Raw genomic sequence first — 18291 nt, 5'->3', positions numbered from 1 at the left:
AGGAGACCTGAGGCTGCACGCCCCCGCCTGGCAGGGCTTGATGGGGAACCTCAGGCTGTGCCCCCGCCCGGCAGGGCTTGATGGGGGACCTCAGGCCACGTCCCCTGCCCCGGGCTGGAGGACCTGGGGCCATGTTCCCTGCCCTGGCGCCAGGCCGGGGGACCTGAGGCCATGCCCCCCATCATGTGGGGCTTGCCAGGGGACCTCTAGGCACGCCCCCTGCCCTGGCTGGGAGACCTCAGACTGCTACCCCTGCCCCGGTGCCAGGCCGGGGGACCTCAGGCTGCCCCCCCCCCCCCTGCCCTGGCAGGGCTTGATGGGGGTGGGGCTGGCCAGGTCTGGATCTAGCCCAATGGGGGTGGGGCCGGCTGGGTCTGGGTCTCACGTGATTTCGAGGTGCACGTGGGTGGGCGGGGACTTGACTCTGGTTCCCTTGGCATGCCCCAGACTCTGTCAGGATGAAGATTTTCATATACATTTTACTAATTTTCTTTCATCTCTGACACTTCTATTATAGAGAAAGGGCAAACAGCAATATTAAAATATTTCCTCTAATTAATACCCTTTTAATGTGCACGAATTTCATGCACCGAGTCACTAATATTCTTTATAATAAGCTGGCAATAGTAAGTCATGTTCCTCTGAATTCTGTGAGCCACTCCAGCAAATTAATGGAACCCAAGGACAGGGTTGTGGGAGCCTCAAACTAGAGGCTCTGGTTCTTCACCTGTGGGACACCCAGCTGAATTGCTTGCGGTGTGGACCTCCTGCGCGCGTGCATCTTTGGTGATCAGAGTGTTATTAAGTGAAAGGAGTGTGAGCGTAAACAACACACAGGATGGATTTTCATGCACAAAGCCAAGAGCGGAGTCATAGGAGGTATCCCCACACCCATGTCTATGCAGCACATTCACAACAGCCACGGGGTGGAAGCACCCCAAGTGTCCCGCAATGAGGCAGGTAAACAAAATGTAAGGGGATGTTATTCAGCCTTAAAAAGGAAGGAAATGCTGACACACTGTGGATAAGCCTGGAGGACATCGTTCACAGTGGCATCAGCAATTCCTCTATGAGTCCCCAGAGAAGTCAGGTTCACAGAGAGAGTGGAGGGGAGCAGGGGGATGCCAGCGGGTGAGGAGAGGGGGACGGGAGTTTGATGGGTATGGTGTTTCAATGTGGGAAGATGAGAAAGTGCTGGATGGCGGGGATGGCTGCACGACACTGGGCATGCGCTTAATGCTCCTGAACTGTGCACCTGAAAAGCGCTGAGGCGGCAGTAAGCAAGCAGAAACTGCTCAGACAATCCATGGCAGGCCAGGGCAGGCGCGCCGGGCCTGGAACAGGATCCAACCCCGCGGGCAGGGCGGGGCGTGGGGCTGACGACCAGCCCGAGGCTCCGCCCCATCCACGTGCCCGCACTTGTTCCGCCGGCCGCCGGGGGCCGCTGTGGAGCCCACCGTGGCCGGGTCGCTCCTTCCCGCCGCCGTGCTCGTGCCCAAGATGGCGGCCGCGGCGCTGTTCCGGGGCGCGGCTCCAGGGTATGGGGGACCTGCCTGGCGCTGGCGGCTGCGCGCGATTTCAAGGCACCGCCTGGCCTCTGGCTCGGGCGGCCACGGCAGCGACTCCGCTGACGGCGCGGCCTGGGCCTGCTTCCCGCTGGGCGAACGCGCCCTGGTGCGCGTGCGCGGGCCGGACTCGGCCCCATTCCTCCTGGGGCTGCTGACCAATGACCTGCCGCTTCCGGCTCCTGCGGACGGTGCGGCCTCGCCCCCCGCGCGTGCGGGCTACGCCCACTTTCTCAACGTCCAGGGACGCACGCTGTATGACGTCATTCTCTATGGGTGAGAGCTGATTGTGGGGAGAAGGGGAGCCAGGGGAGGCGCACCTTGGGGGAAAGTGGAGAGTCAGAGGGAAGAGGACCACCCCAGCGAGTGGTCGGGAGCTGGGAGGAGGGGCATTTATGGGAAGGGCACCGGAAAATGGGAGGGCTTCCGGCAAGGCTTCCGTAGGTGGGCGGGAGGGGCCGAGGGACGGGGCGGGAGGGGCCGAGGGGCGGGACGGGAGGGGCCGAGGGGCGGGGTGGGCGGGCTCTGGTGCTGGTGGTTGCCGGGCGCCGCCGCACCTGCCCTTCGCTCCGCTTCAGTCTTGCCCTGGTCGCCCTGTCTTCATGGCCCGGAAAAGGGAGCCACGACTACAGGGAGTTGCTTCTGCGTGAGCGGCTTGTGCCACGACTTTCCGAGTTCTGGGTGTCCTCCGCATTTCCCTCCCAAGTCTCCGTGTATCCAGGGAGAGCCGTGTTTGGTGTTTTACATCCATCTGGCGACATTCCCATGACCCACGTGCCGGTCGTGGGACCGCCCACCAGCGCGCTTCCAGTGTGTGGGAGCCCCCCGGGCGGGCCCGCACCCTGGGGCGCGCTGCCCGCTCGCTGTGGGCGGCCGCCTCTTTCTCACTGGACTCGCAGGAGCTCGTTCTAGAGTAGCTTGTTGAGAGGTGGATGCTTCGGGTGACTTGGACTCGTTATAGCTCTGCAAGTGGTCTTACCTGATGGTTTGCCTGGAATAAAACCCCAGGAGCAGAATTGTCACTGAGAATTGTGAAACCATGGCCCGTCTTCCTGAGCTGGTGTTTCTGTTGGGAAGCTTCACGCCTTCTTGTTTTGGGGCCCTGCAAGCTTGTAGAGCAAGCATGTCAAACTTGCGGCCCACAACGAATATTTTTGCGGCCCAGCCAATATAACGGTATGTAGGAAACATTTTAATAAAAATTTCGTAACTTAATTTTTACAATATTCAGTTGTACATAATTATTAATAACGAACTACAACGTTCGCTAATTACTGATTACTATAATCTTGTTGCATTCATTTCCCTTAAGCACCTATGCGCAGGCGCACCATTTCTCTCCACTAATACTAGCAGCGAATATTTTAGTAGCCCATTGCCACATCATTAGTCTTGTACTGACTTGTTTGGTGTGCGCAACAGGAAATATTTCGCTTTCCGAGAACAAGAAAAATAGGTTTATTTGCGTTACGCTTATTAATTTGTGCAGTTATTCAGTGTTGTAATTTAGTGTTCAAGAAAAATATTAATTTTTATTAAAATGTTATATTTATGTTAACAATGACTCATTTATTTCAGCCCTTTGTATTCAGCAGGTCTCTATCGAAATAAACCTATGTTTCTATGAAAATTGAAGCTTTTGTTTTTTTGCGGCCCACATAAACTTAAACCTTGTTTATTTGGCCCATGTTAGCCTTTGAGTTTGACATGCTTGTTGTAGAGGCTCTTCATCTGATGATTATTTTGGGTCTTCTTTCCTGTGGTGTTGCCAGAAGCTTGGTGGGTGCTGTGGCAGTGAATGCGTCAGTAGGTATGCCCTGCAGACAGTCACCGCCTGCTTTCCTATGTTAGTGGATGTTGCCATGCCCATTTGTTTGCAATAGATTTGGGTCCAATAGATTTGTGATAGACGCCCAAGCCCAAATTGTTTATTATCTGGCCTTCTACAGAAAACATTTGCCACCCCTGTTGTGTTCCATTCAGAGATGCCATCATCTTTGTCTCACATATCTTACTACATTCCTCTAATTGCTTTAATTTGCTTATGTTAGAACTTGCAAGGTTTTTTTTTTAATTATCTTGAGCCCTCTATCAGTAATTTTCAGTAACATCTATTTCAGTCATTACTCTTTAATTTATCAGCATTGTAATGATGTGTTTTTTTTAAAAAAAAAAACTTTTTTATTGATTTCAGAGAGGAAGGAAGAGGAGAGAGAGATAGAAACATCAATGATGAGAGAGAATCTTTGATTGGCTGCCAGCTGCATGCCCCCTACGGGGGATCGAACCCAAACCCTGGTGCCCTTGACTGGAATGGAACCAGCGACCCTTTAATCCACAGGGCGATGCTCTATTCACTGAGCCAAACTGGCTTGGGTTGCAATGATGTTTTGATTCTCAAATTTTGTTGCTGTGTCTGCCATCTGCCTTTACATCCTTTTGCCTTTGTGTTCTTTTTATGAGTTTATATTCTTGTTAGAGGCCTGGTGCACGAAATTTGTGCACTGGTAGGGTCCCTAGGCCTAGCCAGCAATCAGGGCCGATCGGGGCCTTCCTTCCCCTGGCTGCCAACTGCTGGTCAGGGCCTTCCTTTGTTTCACACCGCCCCCTGGTGGTCAGCACACGTCATAGCGAGCGGTCAAACTGCCGGTCAGTCAAACTCTGGTGGGGACAATTTGCATATTAGCCTTTATTATATAGGATAAGTTGCTCTATGGCGTAAGGCAGTTTCTTAGTTTTTCTTTCTTCATACTTTCCCTGTAGTCTGGAAGGTCATTGCCTAGCTGCTGTGCCAGCAGGTCTTGTCCCAGATATCAAATTTGTGATAGCAGATTTGGCATCACTTTCTGGATGTTGCTTGTGCCCTGATTTTATTTTTTTTTTAAATAATTAAATCTTTATTGTTCAGATTATTACATTTGTTCCTCCTTTTTTTCCCCCCATAACTCCCCTCCTTCCAGTTCCCACCCCACCCTCCGCCCTCACTCCCCACCCACTGTCCTCATCCATAGGTGCACGATTTTTGTCCAGTCTCTTCCCGCATCTCCCACACCCCTTTCCCCCCCAAGAATAGTGAGTCCATTCCCTTTCTATGTCCCTGATTCTATTATAATCAACAGTTCATTCTGTTCATCAGATTATTCATTCACTTGATTCTTAGATTCACTTGTTGATAGGTGCATGTTTGTTGTTCATAATTTGTATCTTTACCTTTTTCTTCTTCTTCCTCTTCTTAAAGGATACCTTTCAGCATTTCATATAATACTGGTTTGGTGGTGATGAACTCCTTTAGCTTTTCCTTATCTGTGAAGCTCTTTATCTGACCTTCAATTCTGAATGATAGCTTTGCTGGATAAAGTAATCTTGGTTGTAGGTTCTTGGCATTCATCATTTTAAATATTTCTTGCCACTCCCTTCTGGCCTGCAAAGTTTCTGTTGAGAAATCAGCTGACAGTCGTATGGGTATTCCCTTGTAGGTAACTGAGTTTCTTTCTCTTGCTGCTTTTAAGATTCTCTCTTTGTCTTTTTCTCTTGGCATTTTAATTATGATGTGTCTTGGTGTGGTCCTCTTTGGATTCCTTTTGTTTGGGGTTCTCTGCGCTTCCTGGACTTGTAAGTCCATTTCTTTCACCAGGTGGGGGAAGTTTTCTGTCATTATTTCTTCAAATAGGTTTTCAGTATCTTGCTCTCTCTCATGTTCTGGCACCCCTATAATTCTGATGTTGGTACGCTTGAAGCTGTCCCAGAGGTTCCTTACACTATCTTCGTATTTTCGGATTCTTTTTTCATGTTGCTTTTCCGGTTGGGTGCTTTTTGCTTCTTCGCATTTCAAATCTTTGACTTGATTCTTGCGCTCCTCTGGTCTGCTGTTGGGAGTCTGTACAATATTCTTCATTTCAGTCAGTGTATGCTTAGTTTCTAGTTGGTTCTTTATCATAGCATCAAGGGTCTCATTAGATTTCTTGTAGATCTGATTAAGTTTATCGGCAGCTTCTAGACAGTTCTTGAGAGCCCTTAAAAGTGTGGTTCTGAACTCTATATCCTCCATGGGCAATTTTGTCCTGTTTCTTTGTCTCCGCATTTTTTATGCTTTCTTGGTGCACCCCCTAGTGGTCTTTGTGTGCAGTCTTGTTGTAGTTAAGCCTTGATTGTTGTAGTTGATACTGGGGGGATTTGACCTCCAGGCCAACTGGCTATGAGAATCAGCTGTGTCTGCAGTGGGGAAACTTCTGTCCTCTGGGGAGGTGCTAATCTAGCCTTTGCCTGAGGCTATCCGGCAAATGGCTCTGTGTAGGGCTTGGGCAGGTCGGGTAGCAGGGGATCAAACAGGGCGGGTGGAGGGAGCAGTTATGGCTGCTCTCAGTCCCATTCCCAGAGGCTATGCCTCTCAGAGTCCCAGCAACCGCTGCAAACCTCAGAGAGAAAGCTACCCTCGAGTTCCGACCGATGCCAGACAGTCCTGCTTCTCCCGTTTGAGTCTGGGTCCCTAGAGACTCGCCCAGAACTGGAGCTCAGAGCCTGAGCCTCCCTCCCGATTGAAAACGACAACCGCACCCTCAGCCACCAGCCCGCTCCGCTCGCACCTCTGCACCTTTGTATTTTCCGCACTGCGCCTCCTCTGAGGCTCGGTATGCTGTTCTCTTTCCTTCTAGTTGAAGAATTTCCCCTCAGCCAGCTTTCCCGTGGTTCTGGGTGATGTCCGTTCCGTCTTTTAGTTGTATTTTTGAAGTGGTTGTGCGAGGCAGCAATCTCCGGTGTTTACCTATGCTGCCATCTTGGATCTTCTCCTGTGCCCTGATTTGACCTGGAGAAAAATTAGTTTTTCTCTCCCACTAATTCCTGAGAATGGGATATCGCTTACTGTTTGGTGTGCTAATGGAATTGAGGGCCACTGTAATGATACTTCCTGACCCTCGTTTAGAATGGGTCTTCATTCCATCAAATACACCAGAGAGGTAATGTGTTGGTTCCCCTCAGCAGTGGAGGGAAGGGGGCATGCGGACATGCCCCGTTCCTTGAATGGGTGCTCCTGGAACTGGGGGGTTGGTGGGTGATGTCCAGATTCATCTTCAAGTTCTCTTCTGTGATGTGAGGCTTTGGGGCCACAGTCCATTCTCCTGCCCCGCCCGATATCTCTTTTCTGGCCTAACCGCTCTTGTTAGTTCATGGGCTTAATTCATATGCTTCTTCCCACCTGGTTGCTGTTGGCCATTTACCTATGTCTGATCTCTTTGGGAAGAGAGCAACATTGTGTTTGACCACCTCCTTGGAGGCCCATGTGCCTTTCTGCTTTCTCTGTGTTAGCTCCCTACCTGCTGTTTTCTCTGCATCTCTCTCTCTCTCTGGAATTTTTCATTTTAACTCTCACGCTTCTAATTTCCCATCCTTGAGTCATTTCTCAGAGCACCCTGTTGTGTCTTGGGTGCAGCAACTTCTCTCAGGTGTAGCTTTTTGTTTATAAAGTAGATTTTACTTAGGTCAACCTTAAAAATAAAATAGCCTGTTATTTTACCAGCATAATGAGTTTATTCGGGAATAGCAGAGGTATTGCAACTGGGGACATGCAAACCATGGTGAAACCACACACAAGTCTAGAGAGAAGAGCTACTTTTATTTTATTAAATACTAGAGGCCCGGTGCACAAAAATTTGTGCACTCATGGGTAGGGGGTCCCTCAGCCCGGCCTGTGCCCTCTCGCAGTCTGGGACCCCTCGGGGGTGACCACTTGCTGGCTTAGGCCTGCTCCCCGGGGGATTGGGCCTAAGATGGCAATCAGACATCCCTCTGGCAGCCCGGCAGTCCTCGGGGGATGCCCACTTGCCAGTAGGGAGCAGACCTAAGCTGCAGTCGGACATCCTTGGCGCTGCTGAGGAGGCAGGAGAGGCTCCCACCACCACCGCTGTACTGGCAGCCATCAGCCTGGCTTGTGGCTGAGCAGAGCTCCTCCCATGTGAGAGCGACCTGACCACCAGGGGGCAGCTCCTGCATTGAGCATCTGCCCCCTGGTGGTCAGTGTGTGTCATAGTGACCAGTCATTCCCAGTCCTTCTGCTATTAGGGTCAGTTTGCATATTATCCTTTTACTCTATAGAATAGAGGCCTGGTGCACGGGTGGGGGCCGGCTGGTTTGCCCTGAATGGTGATCCGGATCAGGGCGGGGGTCCCTCTTGGGTGCCTGGCCAGCCTGGATGACAGGCTGATGGCTGTTTGCAGCTGGTCACACCCCCTTCAGGGTGGGGGTCCCCACTGGGGTGCCTGGCAGTCTGGGTGAGGGGCTGAGGGCCGTTTTCAGGCTGGTGGGCAACTGAAGCTCCCAGCCTCTTTTTTTAAATTTTAAAAAAAATTTTTTTTATTCTGGAATTTATTTACCTTCTATAGCTGTCACTGGAGCTGAGAGCCGGCTCCAGCTCTGAGGCCATGGCTGGCTGAAAGCAGGTATCTGAGTTTGTTTAGCTTCTATAATTGAAACTCTGTTGCCATCACTGGTGCTTTAAGCTCTGAGCCCGCTGGAGGCTGAAAGCAGGTCTCTGGGTTTGTTTAGCTTCTATAATTGCAACATCGTTGCATCTGGAGGTCAGAGCTGGGCTGCGACAGGCGGGGAACCTTGGCTTTCTCCATCACTGGAGCAAGCAAACCTCCTGTTCGCTTCAGCTGCCTGGCTGCCGACTGCCATCTTGGTTGGCAGTTAATTTGCATATCTCACTGATTAGCCAATGGGAAGGGTAGCGAAGTTACAGTTAATTACCATGTTTGTCTATTATTAGATAGGATATTTTTATTGATTTCAGAGAGGAAGGGAGAGGGAGAGATAGAAACATCGATGAGAGAGAATTATTGGTTGGCTGCCTCCTGTACACCCCACACTGGGGATCAGCGTGCAACCTGGGCATGTGCCCTGACCAGGAATCGAACCCTGACCTCCTGGTTCATAGGTTGACGCTTAACCACTGAGCCATGCCAGCAGAGGAAAGAAGGGCGTTGGCAGAGGTTGTTGTTTATTGGAGGAGAGCAAGAGTTCTGGGTGGTGGTAGCTTCTCATTGGCTGAATGTGGTGATTCTGTTGCTAGGCAGAGAAAAATCTTTCTTCTTCCTGCTGGAGTCTGCAAAAGGCAGTGAGTGGAATTCATGAGAACTTATGCTTAAAGGCTTCCTGACCGTGATTTTTTTTTTTAATAGATTTTATTGATTTTTTACAGAGAGGAAGGGAGAGGGGTAGAGAGTTAGAAACATCGATCAGCTGTTTCCTGCACACCCCCTACTGGGGATGTGCCCGCAACCAAGGTACATGCCCTTGACTGGAATCGAACCTGGGACCTTTCAGTCCGCAGGCCGACGCTCTATCCACTGAGCCAAACCGGTTACGGCTTCTTGACCGTGATTTTAATGAGGTGTTTCTTTATTCACTTATACACGTTTAGAGCAATTTTAACAAAATTGAAGGGAAGGTACAGAGATTTCCCATCCACACATAGTATGGGAAATCTGCACTGCCAGCGTGGTGCATTTGTTACATATGATGAACCCATATGGACCAGCGTCCATTGTTTACATTAGTAGGTTCAGTCTTGGTGTTGTGCATTTTGTGGGTTTGGACAAATGGATAATGACATGTATCCAGCACTGCAGTATCGTAGAGTAGCTTCACTGCCTGAAAATCACCTGTGCTCCCACAATTCATCCCTCCCCTCCACCAACCCCTGGCAACCACTGATCTTTTTACTGCCTCCTAGTTTTTGCCTTTCCCAGAATGTCAGATAGTTGGATTGTATAGTATGTGGTCGCCTCTGATTGGCTCCTTTCATTTAGTAATACATATTTAAGTTTCCTCCATATCTTTTTTTTAAAATATATTTTTATTGATTTCAGAGAGGAAAAGATAGAAACATCAATGATGAGAGGGAATCATGGGTTGACTGCCTCCTGCACGCCCCCTACTGGGGATTGAGCCCACAACCTGGGCATGTGCCCCTAACCAGAATTGAACTTTGGACCCCTTCAGTCCACAGGCCAACGCTGAGCCAAACCAGCTAGGGCTCCTCAATATTTTGATGGCTTGTGATAGCTGATTTCTTTGTAGTGCCGAATAATATTGGTTGTAGCATAGTTTATTTATTTGTTCACTTATTAAAGGACATCTTGGTTGCTCCCAAGTTTTGGCAATCCTATATAATAAAAGTGAACTCTCGGCTGGGAGTTTGTCTGGGAGTTCGACCAGAGGGGCAGGGCCGGCCAGGGGAAGGGAGGGAGGCTTGGCCGGTGGCCGGCAGCCACTAGGGACCCAAAGTTCATGCACTGGGCCTCTAGTTATGAATAAAGCTGCTGTAAACATCTGTGTGCAGGTTTGTGTGTCGACATGTTTTCAACTCTGAGTTAATACCAAGGAGCATATGTTTAGTTTTGTAAGAAACCTTCCAATGTGGATGCACCATTTTGCATTCCCACCAGCTCCTGTTGCCCTGTATCCTCACCCATGTTTGATGATGTCAGTGTTCTGGATGTTGACCATGCTAGTAGGTGTGTATTTGTGTATCCCTGAGGTCATATGATGTGGAGCATCTTTTCATGGCTCATTTGCCTTCTGTGTACATCTTCTTTGGTGAGGTATCTGTTAAGGTCTTTTGGCCCATTTTTAAATTAGGTTGTTTGTTTTCTTATTGTTGGGTTTTAACTTTTTTTGTGGGTTTTGGATGACAGTTCTTTGTAAGAGGAGACTTTTAAAATATTTTATTTCACGCCGAAACCGGTTTGGCTCAGTGGATAGAGCGTCAGCCTGCGGACTGAAAGGTCCCAGGTTCGATTCCGGTCAAGGGCATGTACCTGGGTTGCGGGCACATCCCCAGTAGGAGATGTGCAGGAGGCAGCTGATCAATGTTTCTCTCTCATTGATGTTTCTAGCTCTCTATCTCTCTCCCTTCCTCTCTGTAAAAAATCAATAATAAAAAAAAAATTTTTTATTTCAGTCTGTGGCCTGTCTCCTATTTCCTCTGAAGAGATTGTATTTGTTGTTGTTCTTAATTCTCACCCAAGGATATTTTTTTCCATTGATTTTTTTAGAGAGGAAGGGGGGGAAGAAAGAGGAGAGAGAAGCATTGATGTGAGAGAGACACATCAATTGGTTGCCACCCACATACTCACCGACTAGTACTGGGGATGGAACCTGCAACCCAGGTATGTGCTCTCGACCAGAACCAAACCCACAACCCTTCAGTGTGCAGGCCAGTACTCTTACCACTGAGCCACACTGGCCAGGGCTTAAATATGTTTTTATTTATTTTTTAGAGAGAGAAGAAGGGAGAGGGAGACAGCGAAACATCAGTGAAAGAGAGAAACATCAATTAGCTGTCTCCTGACCCCCTCCCCCCCCAACTAGGGATTGAGCCCACAACCTGGGCATGTGCCCTAACCAAGAATTGATGGTGAACTCTCCATGCATGGGATGATGCTCAACTAACTGAGCCACATCAGCTAGGGCAAGGCTGTAGTTTTTGAAGGTCTTTTCTCATTCCGACCACATGTGTGTTTCCTGGGCCTCCCACTTCTTGGTGGAGGCCTTCCTCACCTGCTGGCTGCTGAGGAGATGCTCCTGGCTCTGGTTCCAGCTGTGCTGCTTTGGTGGGACACTCTCATATCTGTATGCTAGTCTTTGGGGGGTGTTTTGCCTGGGCTGCCACTAGGGTTCAGATGGTCCCCCACTTCCTTGTTTCCACTCATGATGGCTCTACCTCTACCTAAGATTTTTTTTATTTATTTATTTGTGTATTTTTAAATATATTTTTTAAATTGATTTCAGAGAGGAAGGGAGAGGGAGGGCGAGATTGAAACATCAATGATGAGAGAGAATCATTGACTGGCTGCCTCCTGCATGCCCCCTACTGGGGATTGAGCCCACAACCCAGGCATGTGCCCTTAACTGGAATTGAACCTGGGACCCTTCATTCTGCAAGCTGACGCTCTACCCACTGAGCCAAACCAACTAGGGCTACCCAAGATTTTAAAAGTAAAAATATACCTGCACATGGTTAAAAAAAACTTAAGAATGTTAAAAGGCTTTTGGAAAATGACTGTCAACATTCAGGTAAGATACATTCAAACCTGTGAAGAATTTTTGTGAGTTTATTTGCGCCTAACTGTTGACAATTGCCAGGAAGCAAAATCTCAGCGGATGAAGGATCGAGATAATGCTCCAGAGAATAGTAGTTTTGCACCTTATTTTATATATTACAATCAAAGGAGGAGACATAAATGGGTTACATGAAATCCACTGGTGATAGATTAGGGAGGTGGGAGAAAGCAAAGTGGGGAAACTTCTAGGATTGGATAAAAAGTAAAATGATAGACACTTCTTTTACTTTGATGGGTGCAGGATAGTTAACAGTCAACAACTCAATGACAGTGAGGGGATCTGTGGTCTCCACAGAGCAGTACTTGTACTTTGAGGGGTCTGGAAAAAAAGGAAAATTACTTTGACATTCTAATGATACTAGAGGCCCAATGCACGAAATTCATGCAAGGGGCTTGACCCTTGCAGCCCCGGCTTCATCACCAGGAAGGACATCTGGAAGGTCGTTCGGCTGTCTGGTCTAATTAGCATATTACGCTTTTATTATTATAGATGTTATCATAGATGCAAAAAGACAATAGACAGGCTCAGTTAAGGTAAAGATTGACCCTTGTCAGGGAAGATATGGCCTAGGACATGATTTCTCACCATAAACTGCTTTTAGTTAAGTTTAGTTTCAGATTATCCTTTATGGTTACTTTAGGTCCCTGAATTAGCAAGGTCACCATGCAGACCTCTCCTGAGCTTGTTAGGTTAGCATGTGGCCCCTTTTCGTAAACAACTGTCTGCTGCCTTCCTGCTCACCCACATGGATCTACCCTCCCCAGAAGCAGCTCCTTTGTTTTTTTTTTTTTTAAATATATATTTTATTGATTTTTTACAGAGAAGAAGGGAGAGGGACAGAAAGTCAGAAACATCGATGAGAGAGATCGATCAGCTGCCTCCTGCACGCCCCCCAGTGGTGACGTGCCCGCAACCAAGGTACATGCCCCTGACCGGAATTGAACCCGGGACCCTTGAGTCCACAGGCCGACGCTCTATCCACTGAGCCAAACCGGTTCGGCGAAGCAGCTCCTTTTTAAGAAACTTTTTATTTTGATGTAATTATAGATTCACACGGTGGCAAAAACAATGTACAGGGAGGTCCCATGCCTTGTAACCAGTTCCCTAAATGGCAGCATCTTGCCTGCTGTGTCCAGGGGAAGGACATGGGCCATCCATGGAGAGCTCAGGTTCCTCAGGTTCTGAGTGCTTGAGCGTCTATGAGTACGGGTCTCTGTGATTTGACCATGCATGGATACCCATGTGACCTTGAACAAGATGGAGCTACTCTATCATCACTAGGCTCCCTCCTCCTTGCCACCCCCTCAGCCCTCTAGCCCCTTCCCCGTTCTCCCTCCATCTCTGTGATTATGGCATTATAGGAATGTTGTACAAATGGTCACTGCCCATAACCTCCTTCATCTCCATCTAGCTGGGGTCAGTGGTCCATTCTGCTTCCTTGCTGAGAAGTATTCCATCGAGGGGATGAACCACAGTCTGTTTAACTTTTCTCCCACTGAAGGGCAGTTTGGTGTCACTTTTTGGCTATTATGGATAAAACTGCTACTAACATTCGTGTATAGGTTCTTATGTGAACACAAGTTTCCATTTCTCGGGTAAGTGCCCAGGAGCAGTGGCAGCTGATGGCAGTGCTCAGGTGGTAGTTGATGTTTAGTTTTATAAGGACCTATAACCTTTTCTGGAGCTGCTGTCCTTACATGCCTACCGGCAACACTCAGTGGTCAGCTTCTTACATCATCGCCAGCACGGGGTGGCACTGTGTTTACTTTAGCCCTTCTGACCGCCTACTGCTGACCCTGCTGGATTTAGTGGTTTGTTGTTTGTTTGTTTTGAGAGAGAGAGAGAGATTTGTTTCACTTGTTATACATTCATTGGTTGATTCTTATATGTGCCCTGACCAGGGATCGAACCCACAACCTTGGTGTATCCAGAGATGCTCTGATTAACTGACCCACCCAGCCAGGGCCTGTCCCTGCTGGTTTTGATTTGTGTTTGTGTCTGAGGAGTGACACTGAACTTCTTTTCCTGTTCTTATTTGTGTCACCTTCTCTGAACTCTTCTTGCTGTTTCTTCCGGCTGCTCAGCTGACCTCATTTTTGACGTTCTGTGAGGACATTTGGAAGGTGAGGGGTCAGCTGACTTGCTGTGGCAGGTCCTCTCCCACCCTCCTCACCCTGTTACTCTGCTCCTAGTGGCCCTGTGGCACCTGGTTATGTGAGACGTGTGTATGGACACTACAAGGTGTGTGCATAGGGGGAGTCCACTGAGGTCTGGCGACCAGTTGGTAGGCTCCGGGTGAGGGTTGGGCACCAGATGATGGCCTTTGACTCTTTTCCCTGCTCCCGTCTTAGCTGCCACCATTCTGGGACTTTGCTCAATCCACATCTGCACCCCGGACCCCAGCTGTGCCTGGATGGCTCCACCTAGCCCCACTGTCCCCCGGCCCCACTGTCCCCCAGCCCCACTGTCCCCCGGCCCCACTGTCCCCCGGCCCCACTGTCCCCCAGCCCCACTGTCCCCGGCCCCACTGTCCCCCAGCCCCACTGTCCCCCGGCCCCACTGTCCTCCGGCCCCACTGTCCCCGGCCCCACTGTCCAGTGCTGCACTAGCCTCTCTGTGCTGCTTTATCTGAAGGAGCCGAACCGTCCGTCTGGTCAGCACATCAGAATCCTGGGGGCATTTTTGTGGATGTGGGCTGCCTGGAGTGTGGGTTAGATGGTTCTCGGGCTTGCCTTGGGAAAGTGGGAGGTGGTGTGGTTAGGTATGGCCTCACCGTTCCAGAGGGCCCCCTACCCAACCCAGCTTTAGGACCCTGGCTTATTGGTGGCTTCTGGGGCTAGAGGAGGCAGATCTGTCCTAAGGGTGGGCGTCAGCACCTTTCTGCCTCACCTTGAGTGTCAAGACACAATCTGCTGGCCCTTGGCATGTGCATGTCTGTGCCCGTGGCTTGGGTGGGAGGGATGTGGAGGGGTCCTGTGGTGGCTGTGGGGTCTCCTGTGTGCACTGCACTGCACAGTGGGACCAGAGGATTGGGGGTCCGTGGCTGGGTTCTGCGTGCTGTTTCCACATTGTGATGCCCTGTGGGCCCACCCCCGCACTGTTATTGGTGGAAGTGGGGTTCTTTTTTAAATTTTTTAAAATTGATTTTAGAGAGAGAGAGAGAAACATCAATGAAAGAGAAACATCAATCGCTGCCCCCTGCACATCCCCCCCCCCCAACATGGGATGGAGCCCACAACCCGGGCATGTGCCCTGACTGGGAATTGCACTGGTGACCTCTTGGTGCATGGGTCAATGCTCAACCACTGAGCCACACTAGCCGGACAGGAAGTGGGGTTCTTAGGGTACTGCTGGATGCCCCCAAAGGAAGATGAGATATGGTAGGAAGCTTTATTTCTGTAGAATTACATCCCTAGGTTTCCAAAGTCCCATTTCCCTTCCTCCACTCATGGAAATGTAGCTGGGGTTTCAGTAAAGCTGGAAGCAAAGCCAGTGTCCAGAGTGCCTTTTGCATCATGCTGGAGCTGGTGCAATTCAGCATCAGGCTAGTTACAGTCCATTAACCCATTGTGTGTGGGTCCACATGGCCGTGGGCCCTGGGGTCAAATACAAGGAAGCAGGAGCAAAAGAGCCCCACATGCCAAGTCCCAAGAGAGGGGATTATGTGTTCCAAATCCCTGCACCCCCTTGCCATGGCCACACCCATCCTGGCCAGTGACTTCTTCTCCCAGGTGTGATTGACAGGGAGAACCTTCCCTGTCACCCCAACTTTACAGGGCATGCGTCTCTCTGCCCTTTGTCCAGTCCCTTCCCCCAGTGTTTTGCAGGGAACATGCCTATAATGTCTGGCCTCCCCTTTGTTCCTTTCCTGTTAGTAATTACTAGTTAATTACAAGGGTATCACCACCACAAGCAGTGCCACTGTTCCTCCCGCAGGCACCCGGAGCACACTGACCAAGCTCCCACCTTCCTCCTGGAGTGTGACAGTTCGGTGCTGGGTGCGCTGCAGAAGCACCTGGTGCTGCACAAGATTCGGCGGAGGGTCACGGTGGAGCCATGCCCTGAGTTGCACGTTTGGGCCGTTCTGCCAGCCACTCCTCAGGAGGTGGGTGGGGCTGCGCCACTGCCCAAGCACCAGGGCTCTGCCATCCTCGCCCGTGACCCCCGCACTACCCGCATGGGCTGGCGGCTTCTCACCCAGGACAAGAGCCCTGCCCTGGTGGCCAGGGGCAGGCTCAGGGACGTCTGCGATTATCACCGGCACCGGTACCAGCAAGGTGTGGGGGCACCTGGGGACCAGCGGAGACTGAACTGGTGGAGTGGGAGGGGCTGGAATGCAGGGCCCAATTGAGAGCTGGGAGGCACCGGGAGGAGCCAGTGGAGTGAGCATGGCTGGGGTCAGAGAGGAAGTCTTTTTTCTAGCAAGTAGGATTGAGGACCAGGGGATAGGGAAGTGGTGGCAAGCAGAGGATGGGGTGCTACAGAGGTGGGAGGGGCTATGCCTGGTCTCCCTTGGCTGAGACCTCACCTTGTTTCTCCCTTTCCACCCCCACAGGTGTTCCTGAGGGGGTCCACGACCTGCCCCCAGGAGTGGCCCTACCCCTGGAGTCCAACCTGGTCTTCATGAACGGTGTCAGCTTCACCAAAGGCTGCTATGTTGGCCAGGAGCTGACAGCCCGCACCCACCACACGGGTGTCATCCGAAAGCGCCTCTTCCCAGTGCAGCTCTTGGGCCCCCTCCCTGAGGGTGGCATCACCCCTGGCACCACGGTGCTCACTGAATCTGGACAGGCTGTCGGCAAGTACAGGGCAGGCCAGGGGGATGTGGGGCTGGCCCTGCTGCACTCAGAGAAAATCAAGGGCCCGCTCCACATCAGAACCACAGAGAGCGGCCGGGTGGCCCTGACTGCATCTGTGCCAGACTGGTGGCCCACAGCCACCAAGTAGCCCAGGCGTCCCTGCACTCCCACAGGGCGCCTCTGTCTCCCTCTGCACACTTGCAGGCTGGCCCTGTGAAGACATGCCTCCTTGGAAGGTCCCGAGTGTTCGTGGGATTCCTGCGGCTGCAGGTGTGCCAGGCCTTTCCAGCCGCCGTGCTTCCAGCTGACACCTGCCTCTGCTGGTGGCTCTGTGCTGGAGGAGCCGGAAGCAAGCCTTGCACCTGCCACAGCTGAGCTGAGCCCCATCTGCCAGCACACCAGATGAGGTTCCAAACCGTGTTGCTCTGGAGGCCATTTGTCCATCAGCCAAGGACAGGAGTGAGAAGCTGTGCTTGCGGGGCCTTTCCCCACCACCTGCACCACTCAGCCGGCTTCAGGGCAGGCCTGGCACCGAGGCAGTGCAGCCAAAGGATGGCAAGGGGCAGGTGGCTCTGGGAATTGTCTTTCATGCGGGCTTGGGGCATGTCTCAGGTCAGCAATCATATGTGGCGGGTGTGGTGGTCGTGTTGGCGGATGGAGGCACCAGCTGCCCACCGGCACCACAAAAAGTTCTCCAATCGCACCTCTGCGCTCAGGGTGCTGGCCATAGGAGCCCTGGTACCATTTCACAGGGGGCACTCCAGCTCCACAGCATCGGCCCCTTGGTGGCCTGGGCAGCCACTCCTCCTTCCTGAGCCTGTGTGCAGAGAGGAGCTTCTGCTTGGTTTACCACCGCTGTTTTCTGATGTGACCAGGCCCCCTTTAAACCGCTGATGTCCATCCTCCCACTGCAGTGTGATTGACATTATGGGTGACCCACTGGTGCCTCAGAGTGAATATTAAAGTTTGACTTACAAGCGGCTCATGTGGAATTCTAGTTTCATTTTGTGGAAGGTGCTGGGACTTGGTTTTGTGCAGACTAGATATGTCGAGAAGGTCTCCCTCGAACAGCCAAGCACAGCAGATAAAATCGTTTAGCAAAGTTCTAGGCCCAATTGGACTGACAAGAAGATCAGAGGCCAGGGCTTTGGGGGCTCTGAGCTGTGGTCTGAGGAGGAGGGCCAAGTGGGGAAGGAAGCATCTTGGTGCCTGGCAGGGTGTCACAACCCTGCTGAGAACCTGCAGCCAAATGTAGGTGGGGAGCATGTGAGGGGAAGGGGGCCCACAGTGGGACTGGGGCATTGAAGGTGAGGAGATGGTGAGGGAGATGGGGGAGGGCCCAGCCAGCCCCCAAGGGCAAGGCTCATCCTGATGCACGTCTCCTGGGTGGAGGAAATTAAGTTGTGTCAGCTTCTGGACAGGAAGGCATATAAATGAAGGACTTAGGAGCTCTTGTGTTAATGGCCAGGGCAGTCACCTCTCGCAGCTCTGCCTCTGGCACCTTCTTTGCATCTGTTTTCTTTTACTGAAAATTTAGCCCGCTGGCTAGTCTTTACACTGATGCTGAGACCTTGGCTCAGGAGTCCAGTTCCCTCTGTGTCTGTGTGATCTGAGCCTAGAGGCCAGCCTTGCAGGCCAGGCTGTCCCTCTTGGGTAGACCTGCATCCACAGCCGGTATCTGGGCTAAAGACATTCGCCCTTCTCATGGGACTGCGGTGTTTGTAGCACATCAGAGCCCTGGGCAAGAGTCTGAGCCATGAGAAAATGGGAAAGGAGGCTGGCTCTGGGTTCTTTTCAGCACGGGA

At 51.1% G+C, this 18291-nt stretch overlaps 1 protein-coding gene across 3 annotated transcripts; it reads left to right on the top strand.

Annotated features, from left to right (window-relative positions):
• Positions 1-1452: 1452 nt before the first annotated feature.
• Positions 1453-17468, top strand: IBA57 (iron-sulfur cluster assembly factor IBA57). 3 transcript variants are annotated; one of them, XM_081092310.1, is made up of 3 exons: positions 1453-1841; positions 15624-15964; positions 16243-17468. In XM_081092310.1, exons 1-3 carry the CDS (start codon positions 1501-1503, stop codon positions 16632-16634), a joined length of 1074 nt encoding a protein of 357 aa, XP_080948436.1. In that variant the 5' UTR covers positions 1453-1500; the 3' UTR covers positions 16635-17468. The 3 variants fall into 3 exon arrangements, with proteins under 3 accessions (XP_080948436.1, XP_080948437.1, XP_080948438.1); XM_081092311.1 differs by lacking the exon at positions 1453-1841 and adding an exon at positions 2583-2741; XM_081092312.1 differs by lacking the exon at positions 1453-1841 and adding an exon at positions 13772-13810.
• The last annotated feature ends 823 nt before the right edge of the window (positions 17469-18291 follow it).

This window comes from Myotis nattereri (assembly GCF_964212035.1).
Source record: "Myotis nattereri genome assembly, chromosome: 5".
Classification (NCBI taxonomy): domain Eukaryota; kingdom Metazoa; phylum Chordata; class Mammalia; order Chiroptera; family Vespertilionidae; genus Myotis; species Myotis nattereri.
The sequence above is the reverse complement of the archived record's forward strand: the minus strand, read 5'-3'. Positions and strand labels throughout refer to the sequence as shown.